Source organism: Camelus bactrianus, chromosome 21, assembly GCF_048773025.1.
Source record: "Camelus bactrianus isolate YW-2024 breed Bactrian camel chromosome 21, ASM4877302v1, whole genome shotgun sequence".
Taxonomy (NCBI): Eukaryota; Metazoa; Chordata; class Mammalia; order Artiodactyla; family Camelidae; genus Camelus; species Camelus bactrianus.
This window is the reverse complement of record NC_133559.1, coordinates 7899846-7922460: the sequence shown is the minus strand read 5'-3', so window position 1 is coordinate 7922460 and position 22615 is coordinate 7899846. Positions and strand designations below refer to the sequence as shown.

General features: G+C 49.9%; 2 protein-coding genes across 5 annotated transcripts; both read left to right on the top strand.

The window, feature by feature from the left end:
* Positions 1-249: 249 nt before the first annotated feature.
* On the top strand, positions 250-4738 carry SCAMP3 (secretory carrier membrane protein 3). The gene is made up of 9 exons (XM_010953944.3): positions 250-537; positions 872-949; positions 1552-1674; positions 1761-1881; positions 2357-2485; positions 2940-3099; positions 3208-3309; positions 3858-3975; positions 4292-4738. The coding sequence occupies exons 1-9, from the start codon at positions 472-474 to the stop codon at positions 4436-4438; spliced, it is 1044 nt and encodes a 347-aa protein (XP_010952246.1). The 5' UTR covers positions 250-471; the 3' UTR covers positions 4439-4738.
* Positions 4739-5210: 472 nt separating this feature from the next.
* ENTREP3 (endosomal transmembrane epsin interactor 3) lies at positions 5211-11044 on the top strand. Of its 4 annotated transcripts, none has more exons than XM_074349538.1 (12): positions 5212-6060; positions 6256-6312; positions 6511-6621; positions 6728-6847; positions 7009-7116; positions 7613-7788; positions 7919-8018; positions 8354-8423; positions 8681-9229; positions 9800-9868; positions 9953-10206; positions 10295-11044. In XM_074349538.1, the coding sequence occupies exons 1-12, from the start codon at positions 5836-5838 to the stop codon at positions 10466-10468; spliced, it is 2013 nt and encodes a 670-aa protein (XP_074205639.1). In that variant the 5' UTR covers positions 5212-5835; the 3' UTR covers positions 10469-11044. The 4 variants fall into 4 exon arrangements, with proteins under 4 accessions (XP_074205642.1, XP_074205643.1, XP_074205639.1 ...); XM_074349539.1 differs by having other exon boundaries at positions 5213-6060; positions 7616-7788; XM_074349541.1 differs by lacking the exon at positions 6256-6312 and having other exon boundaries at positions 5211-6060.
* Positions 11045-22615: the final 11571 nt, after the last annotated feature.

Genomic DNA, 22615 nt, shown 5'->3' with positions numbered 1-22615 from the left:
TTGGGAAAGAGGTCTGATTACTATAGCTATTAGTCTGGGCGCCAGGATAGAGGCAGAAATCCAGATTTTAAAACTTGCCTAACTGGGCTTCTAGGAGGCAGTCACCACGGGTCAAAGACATCTCGGAGGACTAGGACAGACGGGGATTCTGACGCTAGGCCTCCTGGGAAGTGTAGTTCGTTGGTTGAAGGAAGTCACGTGGGAAGGGGCGGTGCTTGGCCAGGGAGACTAGGTTGGAGGTGTCACGTGGGGCACTTCCTTCTTTGCCTTTAGCCGAGACGCAGGCGCGACCCGCTGCTGCTGCGGGAATCCTTGTGACCCTTCCGGTCGGTACAACCAATCCGTGCACAGAGAAGCGGGGCGGACCGAGAGGAGCGGAGCGGAGGGAGCTCTGAGAACCACGGCCGCCGCCACTGCCGCGGCAGGGGCGTGGAGGGCAGGGGGCCGGCGGCCCAGGCCGCAGTTGCAAACATGGCTCAAAGCAGAGACGGTGGAAACCCCTTCGCCGAGCCCGGCGAGCTTGACAACCCCTTTCAGGTGACTTGCGCCGGCCTCCTTTGGGTAGCTGGGTTGACTTCTCGATTCTAGAGGGTCGGGCGAACTTGTATTCCCATCGCGACATTTGGTCCGAGGAAGGGCTGCCACGTGGGAGTGACGGTGATTCCAGACCAGTGAGCACCCTGGAGGGGCGGGCCCTGCCCCTTAAGGAGCTGGTACTGGCAGTGTGGGGTGAAGGACTGGGGGCAAATATTGGGACAACAGCGTGGCCCCCAAGTTGCAGTCCTTCGAGCCACGGGCAATTGGAAAGAGACCCCTGTGAGTTCCCCTAGAGGCACGAGGTGCCAGCTGAGCCCCAGCTCTCTGCCCTCAGGACCCAGCCGTGATCCAGCACCGACCCAGCCCGCAGTATGCCACGCTTGATGTCTACAACCCTTTTGAGACCCGGGAGGTGAGATTCTGAAGAGCACAGGAGGGCCAGGAAGGGTAGGGTATGCCAACAAGTCCACTCTCTTGGGGTACACGGGACTTTGCTGCAGGCTTAGCTTCCTGGGAGAGGCCAGTCTTCCGTGTGATGCCTAACCCTTCTGAAGACACCAGGGCCAAGGATCCATCCAGTTGGATCTCTAAACGTTGGTCCTGGGAGGACCTGGAGTCTGGCTTGGCCTGAACCAAGACTTTGTTTAGGGAGGTTTCTTTGGAGAAGAAAAGGAATGGGACTGGTTACAGTTGAGAAGAAAACAAACTATGCTTAGGTGTACAATTAGAAGGCAAGAAATAAAGAAGAATACACCTGTTTGTCTCAGTGGTAAGAATTTTTAAAAGTTAAGGAAGTAGATGAGTATTTGAGTCCTGGCTTAGGAACTCGATGTGAGGGGTAACGAGGGCTGCTGCAGGTCATATAAGAGTTCTCTGATACAAACTTTCTAACACCTGAGGGAGGGGCAGCTGCCTTAGGTAATGAGTTCTAGGTCTAAAGGAATTCAGGCAAACTCTAGATTCCTGTGTTACGAGGAACTAGATGTTCCCTAAGGTCTTTTCCAAACTCCACAGCCGCCACCAACCTATGAGCCTCCTGCCCCTGTTCCGGTAGCTCCCCCCTCGGCTCCCCCATTGCAGTCCTCGAGAAAGCTCAGCCCCACAGAACCCAAGAACTATGGCTCCTACAGCACCCAGGTAAAGGGGATGTGTGGGTAGGAGTTGGGAAGAAAGGCCCGCCCTGTGGTTCAGGACTCACATCTCTCTCTGCTCATACTGGGCAGGCTTCAGCTGCGGCAGCCACAGCTGAGCTGCTCAAGAAGCAGGAGGAGCTCAACCGGAAGGCAGAGGAGTTGGACCGGAGGGAGCGAGAGCTGCAGCATGCTGCCCTCGGGGGCACAGCTAGTAAGTGGATCCCTGGTACACTGGGGGAGGGCATCTGACAGTTGTGAAGCTTCAAAAAAGGACCTAAGAACATGGGCACTGGAGCCAGATTGCTGAGTTTGAATTTGGGCGCTGTCGCTTACTAAGGGTGAGCTTAGGCAAGTTACTTAATCTCAAGTGCCTCAGTTTCCTCACCTGTAAAGTGAAAATAATGTTTGTACCTGTTTGACAGGATTGTTGTGAGGGTTAAACAAGGTCATCTATACAAAGGGCTTGACACAGTGCTTAGAAGTTGTAAGTCATTATAAACACACACAACATTGTAAATCAACTATACTTCAATTTTAAAAAAAACCCACTATTAATGTTAGTTTTGCTACTTACCCTTGTCTCCTTGAACCCAGAATTGGAAATAGAAGAGAGGGCCTGAGGGTAGAAGGAAAGGGGGGTAATTTTTTGGCCTCTGTCTCACTCCTGCTCTCTTTGTGCCTTACAGCTCGACAGAACAATTGGCCCCCTCTACCTTCTTTTTGCCCAGTTCAGCCCTGCTTTTTCCAGGACATCTCCATGGAGATTCCCCAAGAATTTCAGAAGACAGTATCCACTATGTACTACCTCTGGATGTGTGAGTAGTGAGAAGCCTTTTTAAAGGAAAAGTACAAGTAGTAACTTGTATATCTTTTCTTCTCTGGAGCCCACTCACCTAGAACTAGACACTTCACCTTTCCTCAGTATTTGAGTTTAAGGCTAATTTCTCCAGGATCTTCCAGTATTACTCCTTCTATAGTATTTAGAACTTACTCTTCAGCCTTCTGGGAAATGTATGTTCTTATCCTCTCCCCCTTTCCCTCATCCTCTGGTATAACTGTATACTAAATCCTTTAAATGTCTAAACAAAGGGGATCACATGTGATTGAGACGTGCTAGTTCTGTCTCCCCTGTTGAGTTGAGTTGAGGGTCCTGTGAAGGCAGAAGGCTGCCGCCTTTTCCTTATTCTGCCACATCTGGTGAGGGTGGTGGGGTGGCTTCTGTGGGAAGAAGCTTTTACTGACCCATTGTCCTTTCCCTCCGACCCTTAGGCAGCACTCTGGCTCTTCTCCTGAATTTCCTTGCCTGCCTGGCCAGCTTCTGTGTGGAGACCAGCAATGGCTCAGGCTTTGGGCTCTCTATCCTCTGGATCCTCCTTTTCACTCCCTGCTCCTTTGTCTGCTGGTACCGCCCCATGTATAAGGCTTTCCGGTAAGAAGAGGAGGTGGGGATGATGGCGGGGAGGGGACTTGGATGGGTTCCATTTGGCTCCTCCAGCCCTCATTCTAATCCTACCCTTCCTATCCTTTCTCCTTGCAGGAGTGACAGTTCATTCAATTTCTTCGTTTTCTTCTTCATTTTCTTCGTTCAGGATGTGCTGTTTGTCCTCCAGGCCATTGGCATCCCAGGTTGGGGGTTCAGGTCTGTGAGGCTGCCATTTGCCTTCACTCCTTCCTCCTGCTCCTCTAGTCCAAGTCAGCACTGGATACCGACGTAGGAGTTGTTCAGAAAAAGGAAACGTGGTTTTTATCCTTGGCAGGTGCTAGTTTAAGAAAGACAGGACATACTCCAGGATAGAGAGAGCACAGATGGAACCCTAGACAGGCATAGATTAGGGGAAAGATGGCTGCATATGGTCAATCTGAGAAGGCTTCCTGGAGAAGGCATATGTAACCAATGGTTGAAGAAGAGGGAGAATCCTCAACAGAAAGGTCTGTTTGGCGTCAGGATGTCTGGAGGAGCTTGGAGAGCTAGAAGCCAGTGGTTCAGAAGCTGGGATTGAACCATGAATAGAACAGATGTAGTTTGGGTTTGTGGTGCATGGAAAGCTGCCAGACTGATTAGGGAAACGGCCCTTGGTGGAATGGGTGGGAATAGGGCATGTTTGCGACATGTGAAGAAGCTGGAAGGACAGAGACCCAGCTGTGAGCAGCCCCTCATCACTTCCATATACTTTCCCCTCCTAACAGTGGCTGGATCTCTGCTCTGGTGGTGCTGAAGACCAACACGGCTGTAGCTGTGCTCATGCTGCTGGTTGCCCTGTTCTTCACTGGCATTGCTGTGCTGGGCATTGTGATGCTAAAGCGGGTGAGGGGTTGTGTTGAAGGTGGGGCCAGGAGAGTGAGATCATATGTCCCTAGGGGCCTGAGTGGAACATTCAGGAGCAACTGGGGAGGGCCAAGCTGATGGATGGGTTCTCAGCTAATGGGCCTCTGGCGGGAGGTGGGTGTTCTGTGGGAGGGGTGTGTGTGTGTGTGTGTCTGTATGCTGGGAGGGAGCCAAGAAGAAAAAGCTAGAGCCGCAGGCTGGTGAGTGGTGGTGATGGTGATGGTGATGGTGTTAGATTGGAGCAGGCAACAGTGGCCGGAATATGCTGTAAAGTCTGTGCCTTCTCTACCTGCAGATCCACTCCTTGTATCGCCGCACAGGTGCCAGCTTTCAGAAGGCCCAACAAGAATTTGCTGCTGGTGTCTTCTCTAACCCTGCGGTCAGAACCGCAGCTGCCAATGCAGCCGCTGGGGCTGCCGAGAATGCCTTCCGGGCCCCATGACCCCTGACTGGGATGCCCTGGCCCTGCCACTTGAGGGAGCTGACTTAGCCCCCATCCCTGAGGTCTCTGGGATTTGGTGAGATGTCACAGCTTGACGTCTCCGCTATAGTGCCCCCAATCCCACAGCTGTGACTGCTGAACCTGACTTACAGGTGTAGGGAGTCCCACTGTGACCCAGTCACTGCTTCCCTCCCATAAGGCCACACTGCTGCCACCCCTACACACCCCAACCCAGCTTCCCTCTGCTGTGCCAAGGCTGTTGCTTCGGTTATTTAAATAAAAAGAAAGTGGAACTGGAAATCCCCGTTTCTGGAGTTTTAATCGGAAGAGAAAGTGGAGGGGACTGGAGTGGAAGCAGAATGTGGACTCCAGAGGGAAGGCCGGGTCTGTCCTTAGTGCCGTTGGGAGCAGGGCAGCAGAGCCCGCTGGCTGGCGTAGGAAGAGGGAGGGAAGTCCACGGTTGGGCGTGGAATTGTGGATCTGCCAGGGAGCTCAGCTCCCCACCCCTCTCCGTTAGTGAAAAAGACGCTGCCTCTGCTGGGTACTTAGCTGGGGCCCAGAGGCCTGAGAGGCTGGGCAGGGCTGAAGTGAGCGCCAAAACTGTTAGCCCGGACTTGGGTCCGGGGAGAGGCAGGGACCCAAGCTGCTCACGGGATAGGCCGCGGCGACCGGCTGACCCTACGGACGGTTCCCGCCCTCCTCCTCCCACACGATCTTCTGCCGGGACTACAGCTCCCAGAGTGCGCCGCGCGCCGGCCCTCGCGCCACGCCCCTCCTCCCGCACCGTCCCATCCCCATCCCCCGCGTCCAGTCCCGGACCTGCTGCAGCCCGAGCTGGGCGAGCGGGAGCATGGTGGGGAGGGGAGCGGGGCTGACGACCCAGGAGACGGCGCCGCCGCAGCCTCTCCCCACCAGGCGGCCTCGGATCCCACTGGACACTCTGAGGGCACACCGACCGCGCCTCTAGAGTCACCCCACGCCGATCCTCCCCTCTACTCTAGACTTTTTTCCCATCCTTCTTGCCTTTACCCTTCCCACCCTTCCCTGGGTTCCGGACCGCCGCCCTCACTTCACTCCTGGACCGGCCCTTCTCGGCGCCCCTTTTCCCTAGGGAGATGCAATGAGCCGGTGCCCCCGCGTCCTCATCGCCATCCCGGGCACGGTGCCCGTCCAGTGCCCGTGGTGGAGAGGGAGCACTCCGCGGCCCCTCCGTGACGCCCCTCCCTTGGGCGCCTCCTCAGCTGGAGTCCCTGGGCCATGCCCCAGGGGACTCAGGGAGGAGGTGGGCTCTAGAGCGAGAGGGGTGGAGAGGAGAAAGGACGGGGCCTTGGGCGCCTCTGAGATGCTCCCAAGCACCAGGGAGAGCCGAGCGAGGCGCAGACAACCGGGCGGCAGGCATGATGCCCTCGCCTAGTGACTCCAGCCGCTCGCTGACTAGCAGGCCCAGCACCCGGGGCCTTACCCACCTCCGCCTCCACAGACCCTGGCTGCAGGCCCTGCTCACCCTGGGGCTGGCTCAGGTGCTCCTGGGCATCCTGGTGGTCACCTTCAGCATGGTGGCCTCCTCCGTCACCACCACCGAGAGCGTCAAGAGGTCCTGCCCGTCTTGGGCTGGATTCTCGGTGAGTTGGGTGCACAGTTGTTGGGTGGGGGAGTATCCTTGGGCCCCACCCCTCCACACCAGCTGCCAGTCCAAATCCTGGCTTCTCCTGTCTCCTCGTCCTCTTCCTCTTTACAGAGCTGGGTGCACCCCGTGGTGAGGGGCTCACTCAGGTGCCTCCCCTGCCAGGCTGAGCCTGTGCTCACTCTGTCCCCAGCTGGCGTTTTCCGGGGTGGTTGGCATTGTGTCCTGGAAGCGGCCGTTCACTCTAGTGGTATGTGCTAGGGTCTGGTGCCCACTGGGAGGCAGGTGCCCAGCACCTGAGGGGGTGCCCATTTATGCCCTCAAGAAGGGAATTGGCTTTCCCGTTCACACTGGCCAGGCATAAATGTCTGTGAAGGAGGGTGGCTCCATCTGCAGTAGAGGCTACCCCTGGGGTCCCAGCCCTAAGTCTGTGCCTTATTTCCACCAGATCTCCTTCTTCTCCTTGCTTTCGGTGCTCTGTGTCATGCTCAGCATGGCTGGCTCTGTTCTCTCCTGTAAAAATGCTCAGCTGGCCCGAGACTTCCGAGAGTGCTCCTTGGTGAGATTTGAAGAGGGAGAGCCTGAGAGCACTGGTTGGGGGAGGTGTGCAGGACACCTGGGTTGGTCCTGTTTCAGGCTGCCTCACCCTTCTCACTCCCACTCAGGACGGAAAGGTCTGTGTGTGCTGCCCCCCTGTTCCTCTTCTCCGGCCCTGTCCAGAGTCTGGGCAGGAATTGAAACTTGCCCCTAACTCTACCTGTGATGAAGCCCGAGGGGCCCTCAAGGTGAGCATACCCCCGCACCTCCACCATTCCTTCCTCTCCCACCATCCTCCTGGTTATAACCCTTGGGTCCCCTCCTGAGGTCCTCACAGGCCTAGAGTATGTGGGCTTTACCTAACCCCAGGCCCCTCTCACATCCCTCTTCCTCTCTCTCGCTTCCCCAGAACTTGCTCTTTAGTGTCTGTGGGCTCACCATTTGTGCCGCCATAATCTGTACCCTCTCTGCTATTGTCTGCTGCATCCAAATCTTCTCCCTGGACCTTGTGCACACGGTGAGCGGGGAGGGGTCAAGGCCCCGAAGATACGATGAGGGCAGGGGTGAGTGTGCTGGATCTGGGCTTGAGGGGCGATGGCTACAGTGCTGGCTTCTGAGCACCAGGGACTGTGGGTCACCTCTTAGGCATGTCTATTGCAGGGATGTTTGGGGGGGATTCCAAAACAGAGGGTGAGGAGGGGAATGACAGGGAGTAAGAAAAGTTTGTGATGCAAGTCTGGGGCATTGGAGAGTAGAACTAAAAGTTGGGAGGAGTCAAGAATGTCTTGGATGAGGGGTGGGAATAAGGGGTTGATCTGGGAGGGACAGAGGACAGATAGCAATTCTGGGTGCAGAAGGGTCCATAAAGAGGAGGAATTTCTAGATGCGTAGGGCCAGAGCTGGAGGTCCTTCCTGGATGGGGGTGGGGCCAGAAAACATAGATGAGACAGGAGTTTGGGAGCCAGGGAGCTGTATTCCCAGAAACCAGGCTTGCTGACCTGCTTACTCCTCAGCAGCTGGCCCCTGAGCGCTCAGTCTCAGGCCCTCTGGGGCCTCTGGGCTGTGCATCCTCGCCCCCAGCCCCGCTCCTACACACCATGCTGGACTTGGAGGAATTTGTACCGCCTGTGCCCCCACCACCCTACTATCCCCCAGAGTACACCTGCAGCTCAGAAACAGATGCACAGAGGTAAGGCCTGGCAGAATCCTGTTGGGGAAACTAAGGAAGGGGACTGGGGTTGCAGCTGGATTGGTAGGGAGGGCTCTTTGCAGAGTAGGAGTTTTATTTCAGGCTTTAACTCTCTCCCTCATCCTGCCAGCATTACCTACAATGGCTCCATGGACAGCCCGGTGCCCTTGTACCCTACTGATTGCCCCCCTTCTTATGAGGCCGTCATGGGGCTACGAGGAGACAGCCAGGTGAGAGCAGGGCTTGGTGTGGGCTGGGGAGCCGGGGATAGAGCCTACAAAGCTGAGTGAGCTGCAGTCACTGGATAAAGATAATACTAGTTCTCGTGATCTGTATGGTAAGAGAATATCCACTGTCATCTTTGATCTGCCCTCGAGCCTGGTAAGATGGGTGGGGCAAGACCTATTATTTCCATTTTACAGCTGTGGAAACTGAGGCCCATATAAGTGACGTGGACAAAGTGACAAAGCTGGCCTGGAATCTAGGTCTCCAGAGCTCTGTCCAGCATATGGGGTGGCCATATCAGCCTGTATGGCTGGACCCTTGACCCCTGTGTCTTCTGCAGGCCACTCTGTTTGATCCTCAGCTTCATGATGGCTCCTGTATCTGCGAGCGAGTGGCCTCCATTGTTGATGGTAAGTAGAAAGTGGGGAGGGTGGACCAGGGCCGCGATGCCTGGGATTGCAGGGCTGGGTGGGGGCAAAGAGGGAGAGACGAGCATGAGTTGGTTGAGGGACAGCGATGGCTGAGATTTCTTGGAATTCTGGACGTGCCTGTCTCCTTGGAGATAAAGCTAGAGGCAGGGTGGCCCCCTAGAGGCTGGGCCTGAGAAAAGAGGAACCACCTGGGCCTGGCCAGACTGGTGCTACCCAGCAGCCCCTGCCGTCCACAGTGTCCATGGACAGCGGGTCTCTGGTGCTGTCAGCCATCGGTGACCTCCCCGGGGGCTCCAGCCCGTCGGAGGACTCGTGCCTGCTGGAGCTGCAGGGCTCCGTACGCTCCGTTGACTACGTGCTCTTCCGCTCTATTCAGCGTAGCCGTGCCGGCTACTGCCTCAGCCTGGACTGCGGCCTCCGGGGCCCCTTTGAAGACAGCCCCCTGCCCCGGCGGCCCCCGAGGGCTGCCCGCTCCTACTCCTGCTCCGCCCCCGAGGCCCCACCCCCACTGGGTGCCCCCACAGCTGCCCGCAGCTGCCACCGGCTGGAGGGCTGGCCGCCCTGGGTGGGGCCCTGCTTCCCGGAGCTGAGGCGGCGGGTCCCCAGGGGAGGCAGCCGGCCAGCTGCGGCCCCTCCCCCGCGAGCCCCCGCTCGCCGCTTCAGCGACAGCTCAGGTTCCCTCACCCCACCGGGGCACCGGCCTCCTCACCCAGCTCCCCCGCCACCGCTGCTGCTGCTGCCACGGTCCCACAGTGACCCGGGCATCACCACCTCCAGCGACACCGGTGAGCCCCCACCACAAGATCTGGGAGAGGGCCAACCTTTGGAGTTAGAGGGCCAGTGATGCCCGCTAGGATTTGGGACATTGTGGAGGTCCCTGAGGAGGAAAAAAAGGTGAAACTCCTGCAGTAGACACTTCTTAGGTCACCTTCTAGAAACACATCAATAGCCTAGTGGCTAAAAGTAAAGGATTTGGCTTTTGGAACCCAATCCCACAGCTCCCAGCTTGGGCTAGTTACCTCCCCTCTCCAAGCCTCAGTTTCTCACCTGTAAAACAGGTATAATAATAGTACCTCAACCACAGGAGAGATGCAGGTCAAATGCCTGGCACTGGCACAGAAGTGCTCACCATTACCATTATGTGCCAGGGAGGAGGCAGCAGTGAATGATAGCGCCTTAGTCCCTGTCTTGGTGGATTGTATCATCTAGTTGCTGGCAGAGGTGGGCAGAGATGATGCCCCCTTGGTTGGGACTGGAGTGTGAGAGCTGCGCTTAAGTTCTCAGGAGGGCTGCGAGAGGAGTGGGCGTGTCTACTGAGCCCTCCCACTTAGTCCCTGTCTCCCTCTCCTTCCCAGCTGATTTCAGGGACCTTTATACCAAAGTGCTTGAGGAAGAAGCTGCTTCCGTTTCCTCTGCAGACACAGGTCAGCCCTGTGGTTGGTAGGGGAGTGCTGCCTGGCCTTCTCTGCACCTCCCATTCCACCTGTTCTCCCTCTTTCTCTTTCCAGGGCTCTGCTCTGAAGCCTGCCTCTTCCGTCTAGCCCGCTGCCCTTCCCCCAAGTTGCTACGTGCTCGCTCAGCCGAGAAAAGGCGCCCTGTGCCCGCCTTCCGGAAGGTCCCCCTGCCCTCGGGCCCTGCACCTGCTCACTCCCTGGGGGACCTGAAGGGCAGCTGGCCAGGCCGGGGCTTGGTCACTCGTTTCCTCCAGATGTCCAGGAAGGCCCCGGACCCCAATGGGAATGGAGCCCACGGGCATAAGCAGGTAGTTATGGAAGCCAGGGAAGACACCCAGAAAAGCCTGGAGCTGCAGGTCAGGCCACATTGATGCTCTCTCCTGTGGCCCCATCTAGGTGCCCCGGAGCCCGTGGGGCCGGCCAGGCCGAGAGAGCCTCCATCTTCGCAGCTGTGGTGACCTTAGCTCTGGCTCCTCCCTGAGGCGCCTCCTGTCTGCCAGGAGGCTGGAGCGTGGTACCCGCCCCCACAGCCTCAGCCTCAATGGGGGCAGCCGGGAGACTGGGCTCTGACCTGGGCATCCTGCCACACTGAACAGATCCAGATGAACGCTGGGGCCACAGGCACCAGCTGGTTGGGACCAGCAGCCCCCAGCACTCCCTTGCACTGGCTGACACAAAAAGAAACCTGCTGAACACCCCCAAAAGTATCCCTTTCCTTCCTACCTCTACGGGCTCCTGCTGCTTGCCTCTGCCCCTCTGGCCTGGGAGAGCTTCTGTCCTGTGCTGCATGGGTATTCAGGCTGTGGGGGAAGATGCCCCTGCTTAAAGCACTGGAGGAGGAAAAATAAAGTCCTGTTCCCTCAGCATGAGAGTAACTCTCACTGGTTCACCAGGGGCCCTGTGGCCAGGGCAAAGGCATGTCCCAGGTCTTTAAACATAGGGGGCTGTGTGCCTGTGCCGTGGGGTGGTGAGGCATGAAGAGTCAGAAAAATCTGGGTGGCCTCTCAGCTCTGCCACCACTAGCTGCATGACTTTGGGCAAGTTATTTAACCTGAATTGCCTAATCCGTACAACATTGTGAGGACAAATGTTTGTAAAGCTCTTAACACACTGAGTAAGCCTTCAATAAATTTCAATTTTCCCTTCTCTTCTGGATCATTCTTTTTCACCATTGAAATCTGTTCTAGCATTGCTCATAGTTACAAAAACTCTCAAGACACTGGTATTTATATCCAGCTTCCACGTGGTATCTCTGCCCCTTTTCATAGGCAGACGTTTTCTCTCTTCCTTCCACTTCCTGAACATCCATTCTCTCCCGGCCCATTCCCATCAGGCTCCTTCCCCTCCCTCTCCCCAGGCACTGCTCTTGACAAAGTTTTCAGTAACCAAAGAGGTATTGGACCCAGTGGCCATTTCTCTGCCTGCATTTCATTTGACCTCTAAGAAACAGATAATCAGCCTCTTTTCTCTTGAATTTTTCCACTTTTTTGTCTTTGAAGACATCATGCTTTCCTGTTTTTCCTTCTGCTCTACCATGTTGGTATCATTTGCCAGCTTTCACACCTCTGTTGGACTGCTCAGCACTGGAGGGCCCCAGGGCTCTCCCCTTGGCCTTCTCTTTTCTACCCCACTCTGTGATAGGTGGCCCTATCATGATACCTGGCTTTAAATGCCATCTATGTGTTGGTGGATAACTCTCTTCTTGACCTCTATGAGCTCCAACCTCCAGTTTGACATCTCTGCTTGGATGTTTAATGGGTGTCTTGGACTCAGTGTGGACACAACTGAACTCTTGATTCCCACTCCCAGCACCTGTTCCTCTTCCAGTGTTCACATCTCAATAAGTAGCACCAGCACTCAACCAGATGCACAGTCCATAAGCTTGGGGATCACCCTGATTTCTTCTTTTCCCTCATCCAACACATCCAATCCTATTCTGAATTTCATCCATCTCTCATCAGTTACCTAGCCCAAGTCACCACTACCCTCTCTACCAGCCTCTGAATTAATCTATTTCCATTCTTCCTATAATCCACTCTCCACTCAGCAAAGTGATAAGAAACCATGTCACATTAAAGTTCTGCTGAAATCTAATGTCTTTCCATTGTATTTATTTATTTACTTATTTCTTTTAAAATAATTTCAACTTTTTATGGGGGGTGGTAATTAGGGTTTGTTTTATTTTGGTGGAGGTACTGGGGATTGAACCCAGGACCTCGTGCATGCTAAGCATGCGCTCTACCACTGAGCTCTACCCTCCCCCTTCCCATGGCATTTAGAATAATCGCCAAACTCCTTATGAGACTGGTCAGGTATAACCTGATCCACTCTCTGCTCCAGCCGAAGTGCCTTGGACCTTTGCACCAGCTAGCTCTTCACCAAAACATTGTGTCCTATAGCTGTTGCCTTTGCCTAATTCAGGTCTTAGTTCCGGTCACACCTTGTTGAGCACTCCTCATTCTATTATGCCACCATGTTGTTTTGAATACTTATCACTATCTAAAATTATCTTGTTTTTGTTTGTGTCCTCCCATGGAACGCAGGATCCACAGAGCAGGGACTTGTTCATCGCACTGGGTCTAACAGTAGGTCCTCAACAAACTCATTAAGTTACTAAAGGCAGAGTGAGGCCTCGTAAACAGCTTCGGAACCTACGATTTTGGAGATAACCGTGTGGCCCTACAGGAAAGGAAGAGGGTAGGGAGGGGCACTACCCATAGATGGCGTCAGGCTGCAAGGCTTCTTGAATAATTCACCACCATAACAACGCAGCCTCAGGAAGGGTTAGGGCGCGGCCTGCCAGAACGACAAGATGAGGTAGGAGGGAGTGGAGATAGGGTTCCCAACGGGGCAATTTCCGGGCACTGAATGTTCCCTATCCCGAGGCTCCCACAGGAGGAAACTCAAGAATGCAACTCAGCTTCCGTGAGCTGGACTCATTGACGGAATTCAATCTACCCCCACCCATTAGGGTCGGCTCGCGAGTGCACACCGAGGAGCATGCGCGCCTTTCGCTTCCCGCGTCCTCTTTTCGCGTAGACCCCCGAATACGCTTGTGCCCCATTTGGGCTACAGCTGGTCCACGGAAACAGTCCGTCCCTAGCACGGCCAATAAGACGTGCAGAAAGCACCTGCGTCCCGCCTCCTGACGATTGGAAGCGTTAAGGGGTGTCTCCCTTCCCTAGCGAGGCTCCGCCCCGCCCCGCCCCGCCGGCCTTATGCGTCTCGCGGCTGCGCGTGGTGGGGCTGCAAGCCTATCTCTGGCGCCAGCTCTGCTGAGCTTCCTTGTCTCACTCCGTCCACCCAGCTTTGCTGGTTGCGCTGGGATTTCCCTTTGCCTCCGGTTGGGGCTGCTGTTTCACTTCGCCGACGGTAGGCGTAATGGGTTTTGCACCGTTTGGATCTTAACGCTCCCTTCCCTGCGTTTGCACCTCACCTTTTTATCATCATTATTATTAGTTGTAGGGATGGTCGTATTTTACTAATGAAGAAGAGGGGAAAAAAGTCTTAAAATCATCTCTACCCACTTGCTTTTTTGAGGGGTGGAGTGGAAGAAGGTCTATATAATTTTATCAGTCATCTGACAGGTGTTCAGTGAGCACGAGACCGGTGCCAGGTGCTATAACTGATATTAAGTCGTTTGTACAATTAATTGCAATGGTAATAAGAGCTACAAAGGAAATGTAAGGACTGTGATCTTGTGTTACAGGAGTGGTGGGTGTCTGTGTGAAAGGGAAGAATTTCTTAGAGAAAATGACATATGAGCTGAATTCTGAAAGAAAGATGAATCGGCATTAACTAGGCTAAGTGGAGGTGAAGAATGATGCATACTAAAGGAAGAACCTTTGTGAGGATTCTAGGGCAGAAAGAATGTAGAACAAGGGGGCTAGGCCATGGCAGACTGCAGTTGGCAGCTGGTTTCCCTGCCTTGGCACTTACCTCTTAGTCTGATTTCTACACAGCAGCCAAAGTGATCTTTTAAAAATGTAAATCTCATGTTGTCACTTCCCTGGACCAAACTCTCCAGTGAATTTCCATCTTAGAACAAAATTCAGACTCCCTACTGTGGCCACCAAGGCTCTGCAGAATCTGACCCCCAACCTTTTTCTCCAAACACTTCTTACCACTGCCCCTTGCCCCTCACTTGCTCTGTCCAGCACTCCCTACCCCTTTATTTTGCTTCCTAGTTCTCATGGCCACCTGAAATTATCTGTTTTGTCTGCCACACCCACTAGGGAGAACATAACTCCCTAGAGCAGCTTATTCATTACTGTATTCCCAGGATCTAGAACAGTGTCTGGCACATAGTAGATGCCCAATTATTATTCATCGAATGTGTGAATTGGGGAGCACATAGCAGGGGTACCCAGCTCATTCAAAGGTGTCAGGAAAATGGTAGTGATGGCAGGGACATTAAGGCTGAGGACTTGATGAAAAAGTGGTTTTTTTTTTTTTTTTTGAGAGGGGAGATAATTATGTTTACTTATTTATTTATTCTTAGAGGAGGTATTGGGGATTGAACCCAGGACCTCATGTATGCTAAGCATGTGCTCTAGCGCTTGAGCTATATCCTCCCCCCAAGAGTAGTTATTCTTTCCAAGAAAGGGGAAAAGGAAAATATCATAGCAGAAGGGAGAGCAGAGGCAAGATGGAGTGTGGTCTATTAGAGGAAATGTGATTGGAGCATATCGTCCAAGTAGAGAGGTGAGAAATGAGGCTGGAACAAAGATGCCAGGTCCCATAAGCCCTCTTAAAAGGCAGTGTGGCACCACTGAAGGATTTTAGAAGGGAGAGTGGTAGCTTCAGCATTTTTATTTTAGTTTAGTTCTTCTTGGAGAATGGATTGGAGGAGGGTAGGAGGCCAAGTGATAAATGTTTCAATAGTTTAGAAGAGAAATGCTGAGAAGAAGGGTTCAGGGAGAGGACAGAGTCAAGGATGAGCCCTAGGTTCTGGGGGGAAGTGGTGCTAATCATAGGGAAAGAGATCACAGGAGAAAGAGTGAGTTTGGCTGGAAGAGATGATGCTCTCATGATGGTCCAGCTGAAATATCTGTGAGACACCTGGAGGCAGTTCTGGAGGGCAGAGTCATATCACAAGAGTCCATCCCAGGAGAAGGATCAGGATTGGAGGTGGAAATTTTGGAACCAAAAGCAACTAGAAGATAATCAAAGCTGTGGGTTGTCTCCGTAGAGAGAATATGATGGATTAGAAGGCCCAGGACAGAACCCTGAGGAACAGACAGAAAGAGGAGGCGAGGAGGGAGGGTATAGCTTAGTGGTAGAGCACATGATTAGCATATACAAGGTCCTGGGTTCAATTCCCAGGTCAGTGCCTCCATTAAAAAATAATAATAAACAAATACATCTAATTACGCCCCCCCCCAAAAAAAGGGGAGGCAAAACCTGTAAAAGACAAGGAACAGCCAAAGAAGTGGGAGGACATCCAAACCAGCAGAGTGTGGCATCATAAGAACAAGAGAGTGCTTCTAGAAGGGACCATGTGTCAACTGAGGTAAAAAGTCAAGTCAAAGAAGGGCTGAGCAGTACCCTTTGGACTTAGCAACAGAGGGCTTGTTAGTGACCTTGGCAAGAGCATATTTGGAGCAGAAAGGGTCCAGAGTCAGTCCATGGAGTGTAGGAAGTGCAAGAGAGAAGACTCATCAGGTGTAGCACCTCCTTCCAGAGGGTTGGCTAGAATTAATATTACACGCTTTGTTGCATTAAGTCCTCGTAACAACCCTTGAGGCAAGAGTTTTGGAGACAAGGAAACTGAAACTCCGAGAAGTCAAGTAACTTCCCAATATCCCAGTTCTAGTCAGTAATGACACAAGGATTTCAATCCTGTATAGTCACTCCTGTGGCTATGCTGAAATTCCTTCCAAGTTGCCTCTTCTTGTTTTGCCCCCTTTTTAAATTTTAATTGACGTATAGTTGATTTACAAAGTTGTGTTAGTTTCTGGTGTACAGCATAGGAATCAGTTTATATATATTCTTTTTCATTATAGGTTATTGCAAGATATTGTATATAGTTTTCTGTGCTATACAGCAGGACCTTGTTTTTATCTATTTTATATATAGTAGTTAGTATCTGCAAATCCCAAACTCCTAATTTATCCCTTTCCCCTCTTCCCCCTTTGGTAACCATGTTTATTTTCTATGTCTATAAATCTGTTTCTGTTTTGCAAATAGGTTCATTTATGTCATTTTTTAAGATTCCACATATAAGTTATATTATATGATGTTTATCTTTCTCTTTCTGACTTACTTCCCTTGGTATGATAATCTCTAGGTCCATCCATGTTGCTGCAAATGGCATTATTTCATTCTTTTTATGACTGAGTAGTATTCCATTGTATATGAACACCACAACTTCTTTATCCAGGCATCTGTCAATGGACATTTAGGTTGTTTCCTGGTCTTGGCTATTGTAAATAGTGCTGCTATGAACACTGGGGTGCATGTATCTTTTTGAATTAGAGTTTTATCCAGATACCATATTGCCTCTTCTTGAGAGGACAAGAGAGAAATGGAGTCAGCCCAAGAGAGCAAGGGTGGAGGTAGAGGTCTTGAACAGAAGACTCCTTCAACTGTACCTGGAGGGAAGAAAAAAAGACTGAGTAACAGTAATAGTAGTAATTCCAACCATCTATATGGAAGTTGACAGTTCACTAGGAACACCTTCACAGGCATTTTGATTTTCAGTGAGCCTCATCACAGCCCCTCATGGAAGCTCAGAACAGCAAGGAATGAGCGAGCAGGCTCACAGGTGTTCAGTATTTGAATCCATACTTCCTGTTGCCTCAACTAAATCCCTTCCATTAGGTCTCACTCTAATAGTCCTGTTCAGAGTGAACCTCATTCTTCCTGAAGTTCACTACTACTTTGCTTCAAACCAAGGACACCAAGAACAGTCTCTGAAACCCTGACAAGCAGGGCCTTGAATAGCAGGGTGTGGTTGGTAATTTAACCTGCTCATTCATTCAGCAAACATTGAGCCCCAGTTCTATGCTCACCTCTGGGTGAAGAGTTTTGAGGTTTCAGAGAAATAGGAATCATGAAATTTTCCCTGTGACCATTTATAACCTTACGGAAGACTAAAAATACACTACTGAAATATCTGGGGGGCTGTATGACGTGATGGCTAAGAGCTTGCTTGGGCTTCAGAGTGAGACAGAGCTGGATTTTGACTTGACTCTGCCACTTAACTTCTCTAAGTCAGCTTTCTTGTCTGTAACATGGAGTTGTCAGGCTAATGGCTGTAATAAACACTCATGAAAGACTGGCTATTTGGTACCTTGAGAAAAATTATAGGAGTGCACATGAGGTACAAAATTTTCCATCTGCACTGGGCTTTACAGGTATGCTGTGGTTATTGTTTAAGAGCTGGCTAATTCAATCAACTTTATTGTTGATAATCACATATATATATATATATACACACACACACACACACACACACACACACACACATACATATATATATGTCAAATCATCACGTTGTACACCTTAAACTTACACAGTATTATGTCAGTTATATCTCAATAAAGCTGAAAAAAAGTTGGTTAATCAGATTAATCCAGGGGTGAAGCCACACCCTAGTGATTAAGGGGCAGAAGGGTCTCATTGGAGAAAGAAGTCACTTGGTGTCAATAATCAAGAGTGATCTATCTTCTGATCGAAAACCAGAGCTGAAAGGACAGGTTCTAGGTGACTAGTGAGGTTAATCCATTCGTTTGTCTCTAAGTATTTTTTGAGCACCTACTCTGCTGTGCATGGAATGAGAAAGTGTTTCTCTTTGACTTGACTTGACCATGCAGTTGACTGTGGGACTGGAAGGGAGCGCCCTCCTTGAGGAGTTGGTCTGAGGCTTAAAGAGCAAACAAAGAGCCTGTGACATGGTACTTGCCAGGCTCCAGGTCTGGAATTTGCCATCAGAGCCAAACCTATAGCCTGTCACTGGGCTGGCGGAAATGGGATCAGAACCCCTGTGCTGGGTCAGCCAAAGTATTTTTGTACTTCTGCTTTTTGCTTATATTTATTGTCCAGTTGTCCTTTGATGTTTAGCTAAGCCTTTTAAAAGTGCTGTGCAAAAGGGACCTAGGAACACATTTGTGGCCACCTAGTACGCCCCTAGTGGTTACTGTAGGGAGGCCTGGGCGTTTGAGTTGACTCCCCTAGGGCAGTGGTTCTCAGTCGCCCCCTAGGGGGCATTTTGAAAACTTGTCTTTAGTGGAGACCACAATTAGAGGGTGCTTTGAGGATTCAGTGGGAGGACAGGAAAGGTGGACCATCTATATAACATGCAGGACACTCCTTTACAAGGAAGAATTGTCTCTCATTCTACTTGACTTTGGAATGTTCTGCTCAACAACACATGCAAATATGAAATCAAATATAAGTCAGCAGGACTTTATTATATAATAATGCAGAAAATTTTTATGAGGTTTTAATAGCCAGCTATTGGGGGACACAGCGGGCCAGTGTCGTGGGTTGTAAAAGAATTTACCAAAAAAAAAAAAAAAAAAGAAAACAGAAAAGGAGTTTATTAGGTTACGCTGCTATAGACAATAGTGGCCACACAGAAGAGAGGTGCCTGTGGACACTGAGTTGCTGAGGTATTTTATTGGGGAGGGTTACATCAGGTGCCGCACAAGTTTTGATTTGTTGCAGTGAGGTAAGAAGTTTAGGGTCAGTGAAGTGCGGTGGGATATGACTCTGATAAGGTGGAGACGTGGGCTGAGATGAACCAGCCTGATCTATGATGAGATTAGGCATTACCTAGGGTTACTAGTTTGTTAGGGCAAACACGCCCGGTGAAGACTGTACTTTATCTGTTGAGAGATCGAAGGCAGACATCTGAGAACCCAGAAATAGGGGTCATTGGACTGTGAAGCATGCCATTTGGCCCCACACCAATAATTTAGGAAAAGGTCATTATGGAGAAGGGAACTTAAATAAAATAATTGTCTTGAAATTATTGCATCTGTCTACTCAGTGTATTAGACCACTTCCAACTATGTAATATATTTAGTTGAAAAGAGTATCAATGCAGTAGTGTACCTACAAAAGCAATGAACCAGTTGCAGTGGTTACCGAAGAAAAGTTCATGTGCCAGGGGCACAGTGAGGCAAAACAAATTGGAGTTCGGAGCAGAAAAAGATTTCTTGTAAGGCCAAGCAAGAGTAGGTGGCTTGTGCTCAAAAAACCTAAACTCTCTGATGGTTTTCTGGGAGTTTTAAAGGCAAAATTGGAGGTGAGGGCTACAGAGTATGTGGCTTCTGATTGGTTGGTGGTGAGATAACAGGGCGGGGCTCCAGGAATCTTGTGCTCCACCTGAAGTTAACATCCTCCACCCAGGTGGGGGGGCCTTAGTTCCTGCAGAAGAACTCAAAGATATTGTTATGTATATTCCTTGAGGAGGAACCAGGACCCTGCCCCAAGGCTGTGCTATTGTTTCTTTGAATGTTCCTCCTTGTCTCTGCATCCTCCTTTCTCTAATTAGCAACTGTTTGAATCTGCCCTTTGGAACTCAGGGAGGGTCAAGGAGGCTAAATGAAGCCTATCTCCTACTAACGAGAAATGGGGGACATGGAAAGGATTTGTACCAAGGAGGACCCTGTTGTCCCAGAACTGGCCTCTGTACTCTGATAGCCGAATTGGGAGTCAGAGGCAGAGTTTTGGGAGGATAGAAAAAAACAGCTTTATTGCTTTGCCAGGCAAAGGGAGTCATAGCAGGTTAATACCTTAAAGACTGTGAGCCCATCATGAGGTTAGTGAGGCTTCATAGAAAAGGTGATAATAATCAGGGTGTTTTTACAGGGTGCTACATTCCTCTTAACCTCAAAGAATCAAGAGGAACTGTCTGTCCATTCTTTTGAGATTATCAGCCTGTTATCTCCTTCCTGGAGCATAGCCTCTGGGTTAAAGTTATTAGCAGTAAAGAATGAATCAGCGAGTAGTTTTTGCGTCAGGGAAGTCAGTTTGTTAGATATCACAAATACGTAATAAATTTTTTTGACTAGCTTCACTGAGGTAATTTACATACTATAAAAGTTTCTCCTTTTATGTGTACAGCTCAATGATTTTGGGTAAATTTACAGAGTTGTGCAACAGTTCATCTCCATTCCCACTCCAGCCCCAGGCAAGCAGTAATCTATTTTCTGTTTCTGTAGATTTGGCTATTCTAGAATTTCTTATAAATAGAATCATACAGTATGTGATCTTTTGTATTTGGCTTCTTTCGGTTAGCATCATGTTTTTGAGGTACATTCATGTTGTAGCATATATCAGTATTTTGTTCCTTTTTATTGCTGAATAGTATTTCATTTAATGAAATGCCATAATTTGTTTATTCACTCACCAATTAATGGACATTTGGTTTTTTTCCATAAGTAACGCTGTGATAAACATTCATGTGCAAATCTTTGTGTGGACAAATGTTTTTATTTCTCTTATGTAGCTACCTGGAAGTGAAACTGCTGGGTTGTATAGGCTCTCTGTGTTTAACATTTTGAGAAACTACCAAACTGTTTCTAAAGTGGCTGTGATGTAGGAAAAATTAATGTGGGGCGAGAGGAGGGCCATACCCCAGGTCTCGGTGGAGCCCCTCGGGACATGCGCTGCCAGCTGTGGGTCCTTGGCTTCATGCAGGAAAGAACTGAAGAGTGAGCCACAATTGAGTAAAGGTAGATTTATTTAGAGAGATACATAGGCTGTTTCAGAAGGCAAGAGAAAGGCCACCAGGTGTTGGGGTTGAAGTAAAAGTAGACACACACTCCATGGACAGAGTGCGGGTTGTCTCCTAAGAGGAGGGAGCGAGAGAGGCAGCCACAGGCGCAGTGTTGCCAGTTTTTATGGGCTCAGTAGCTTCACATGCCTACAAGTGGAAAGACTATTCCAACTACCCTGGGGAAGGGGCTGAGATTTCCAGGAATTGGGCCACTGCCCACTCTTTGACCTTTTGTAGTTAGCATTGGGACTGTCATGGCACCTGTAGGCATGCTATTTATTATGCTAATATGTTGCAATGAACGAATAATGAAGCCCAAGATCTCCTAGAAGTCAAACCTCCAGCTATCTTAATCCTCAGTGCCTACTGGGAGTTGAATCTTCCACCATTTTGATGTTAATTGCTGTCATTCCTTGAATAGCTGTGCCCTGCCTGCTTCCCTCCTGTCTCAGCTGCACCATTTTACATACCCACCAGTAACATATGAACATTCCAATTTCTCCACATCCTTGCCAACACTTCTTATTGCCTGTCTTTTTGATTATAGCTGTCCTAGTGCCTATGAGGTGATGTCTCATAGTAGTTTTAGTTTGCATTTCCTAAATGACTAAACTTGTCAAGCATCTTTTCATGTGTTTGTTGGCCATTTGTATACTATCTTTAGAGAAATATCTATTTAAATCTTTTGCCCATTTTTGGGGGGGAGAGGTAATTAGGTTTTTTGTTTTGTTTTGTTTTCAGAGGAGGTCCTGGGGATTGAACCCAGGACCTCGTGCATGCTAAGCATGTGCTCAGCCACTTGAGCTATACCTTCCACTCTTGCTCATTTTTTAATTGGGTTATCTTTTTATTATTAAGTTGTAAGAGTTCTTTATATATTTTGGATACTTGGCCCTTATCAGAGATATAATTTTTAAATATTTTATCCCATTCTGTGGGTTGTCTTTTCACTTTCTTGATGGCATCCTTTGAAACAGAAACATTTTTCATCTGGATGAAGTCCAATTTATCTTTTTTTTTCTTCTGTCATTGGTGTTTTGGAATCATAAATAAGAAACCTTTGTCTAATGAGATTCTGGACTTAAGCTATAGTAAGGATACTTTGGGGGACCTTGGGAGGAAGTAAGAGTATTTACATGTGGGAAGGACATGACTTATTGAGGCCAGAGGGCAGACTATGGTAGACTGCCTCCTGGATGACCCCAAAATGATCCCCACCTCCTGGTGTTCACAACTCTGTTTAGCCCCCCGCCAACGCCAACTGTATAGGGAAGCCCTATGTAACCAAACAACGGAGTATGTAAAAATGATGATCTGTGACTCCTGAGGCTAGGACATTGTGGCTTCTGCCTTATTTATCTTAGATCACTCACTGTAGAAGAATCCAACCACCATGCTGTGAGGACCTTCAAGCAGCCCTCTGAATAATTCCACATGGTAGGGAACTGAGGCCTTCTGTCAACAGCCAGCCCCAGTTCACCACCTATGTTAGTGGCTTTACTTGGAAGCAGAACCTCGGCCCAGACAAGCCTGCTATAGATAACAGCAGCCCTGACCAAGATCTTGGCTACAGCCTTTGGAGAAACCTCAAATCTGAACCATCCAGATAAGCCACTCCTGAATTCTTTTCCCTCAGAAACAATGTGAGATAATAAATATTTACTGTTGCTTAAAACAAAAGAAAAAGAAAGGGAAAGATAGAGCTCAAGTGGTAGAGCACATGCTTAGCATGCATGCAGTCCTGGGCTCAATCCCCAGTACTTCCTCCAAATATAAAATAAATAAATAAAACTAATTACCTCCCCCTCAAAACAAAAAACAAAAAAATTACATTAAAAAAGAAAGAAAGAAAAAGAAACCACTGGCGAATTCTCCTGTGCCTTCTTCTGAGAATTTTAGTTTCAGCTCTTACATTTAAGTTTATGATCCATCTTGTGCTAATTTTTTATTCTGGAGAAAGATAAGGGTCTAAGTTTATCTTTTTGCAT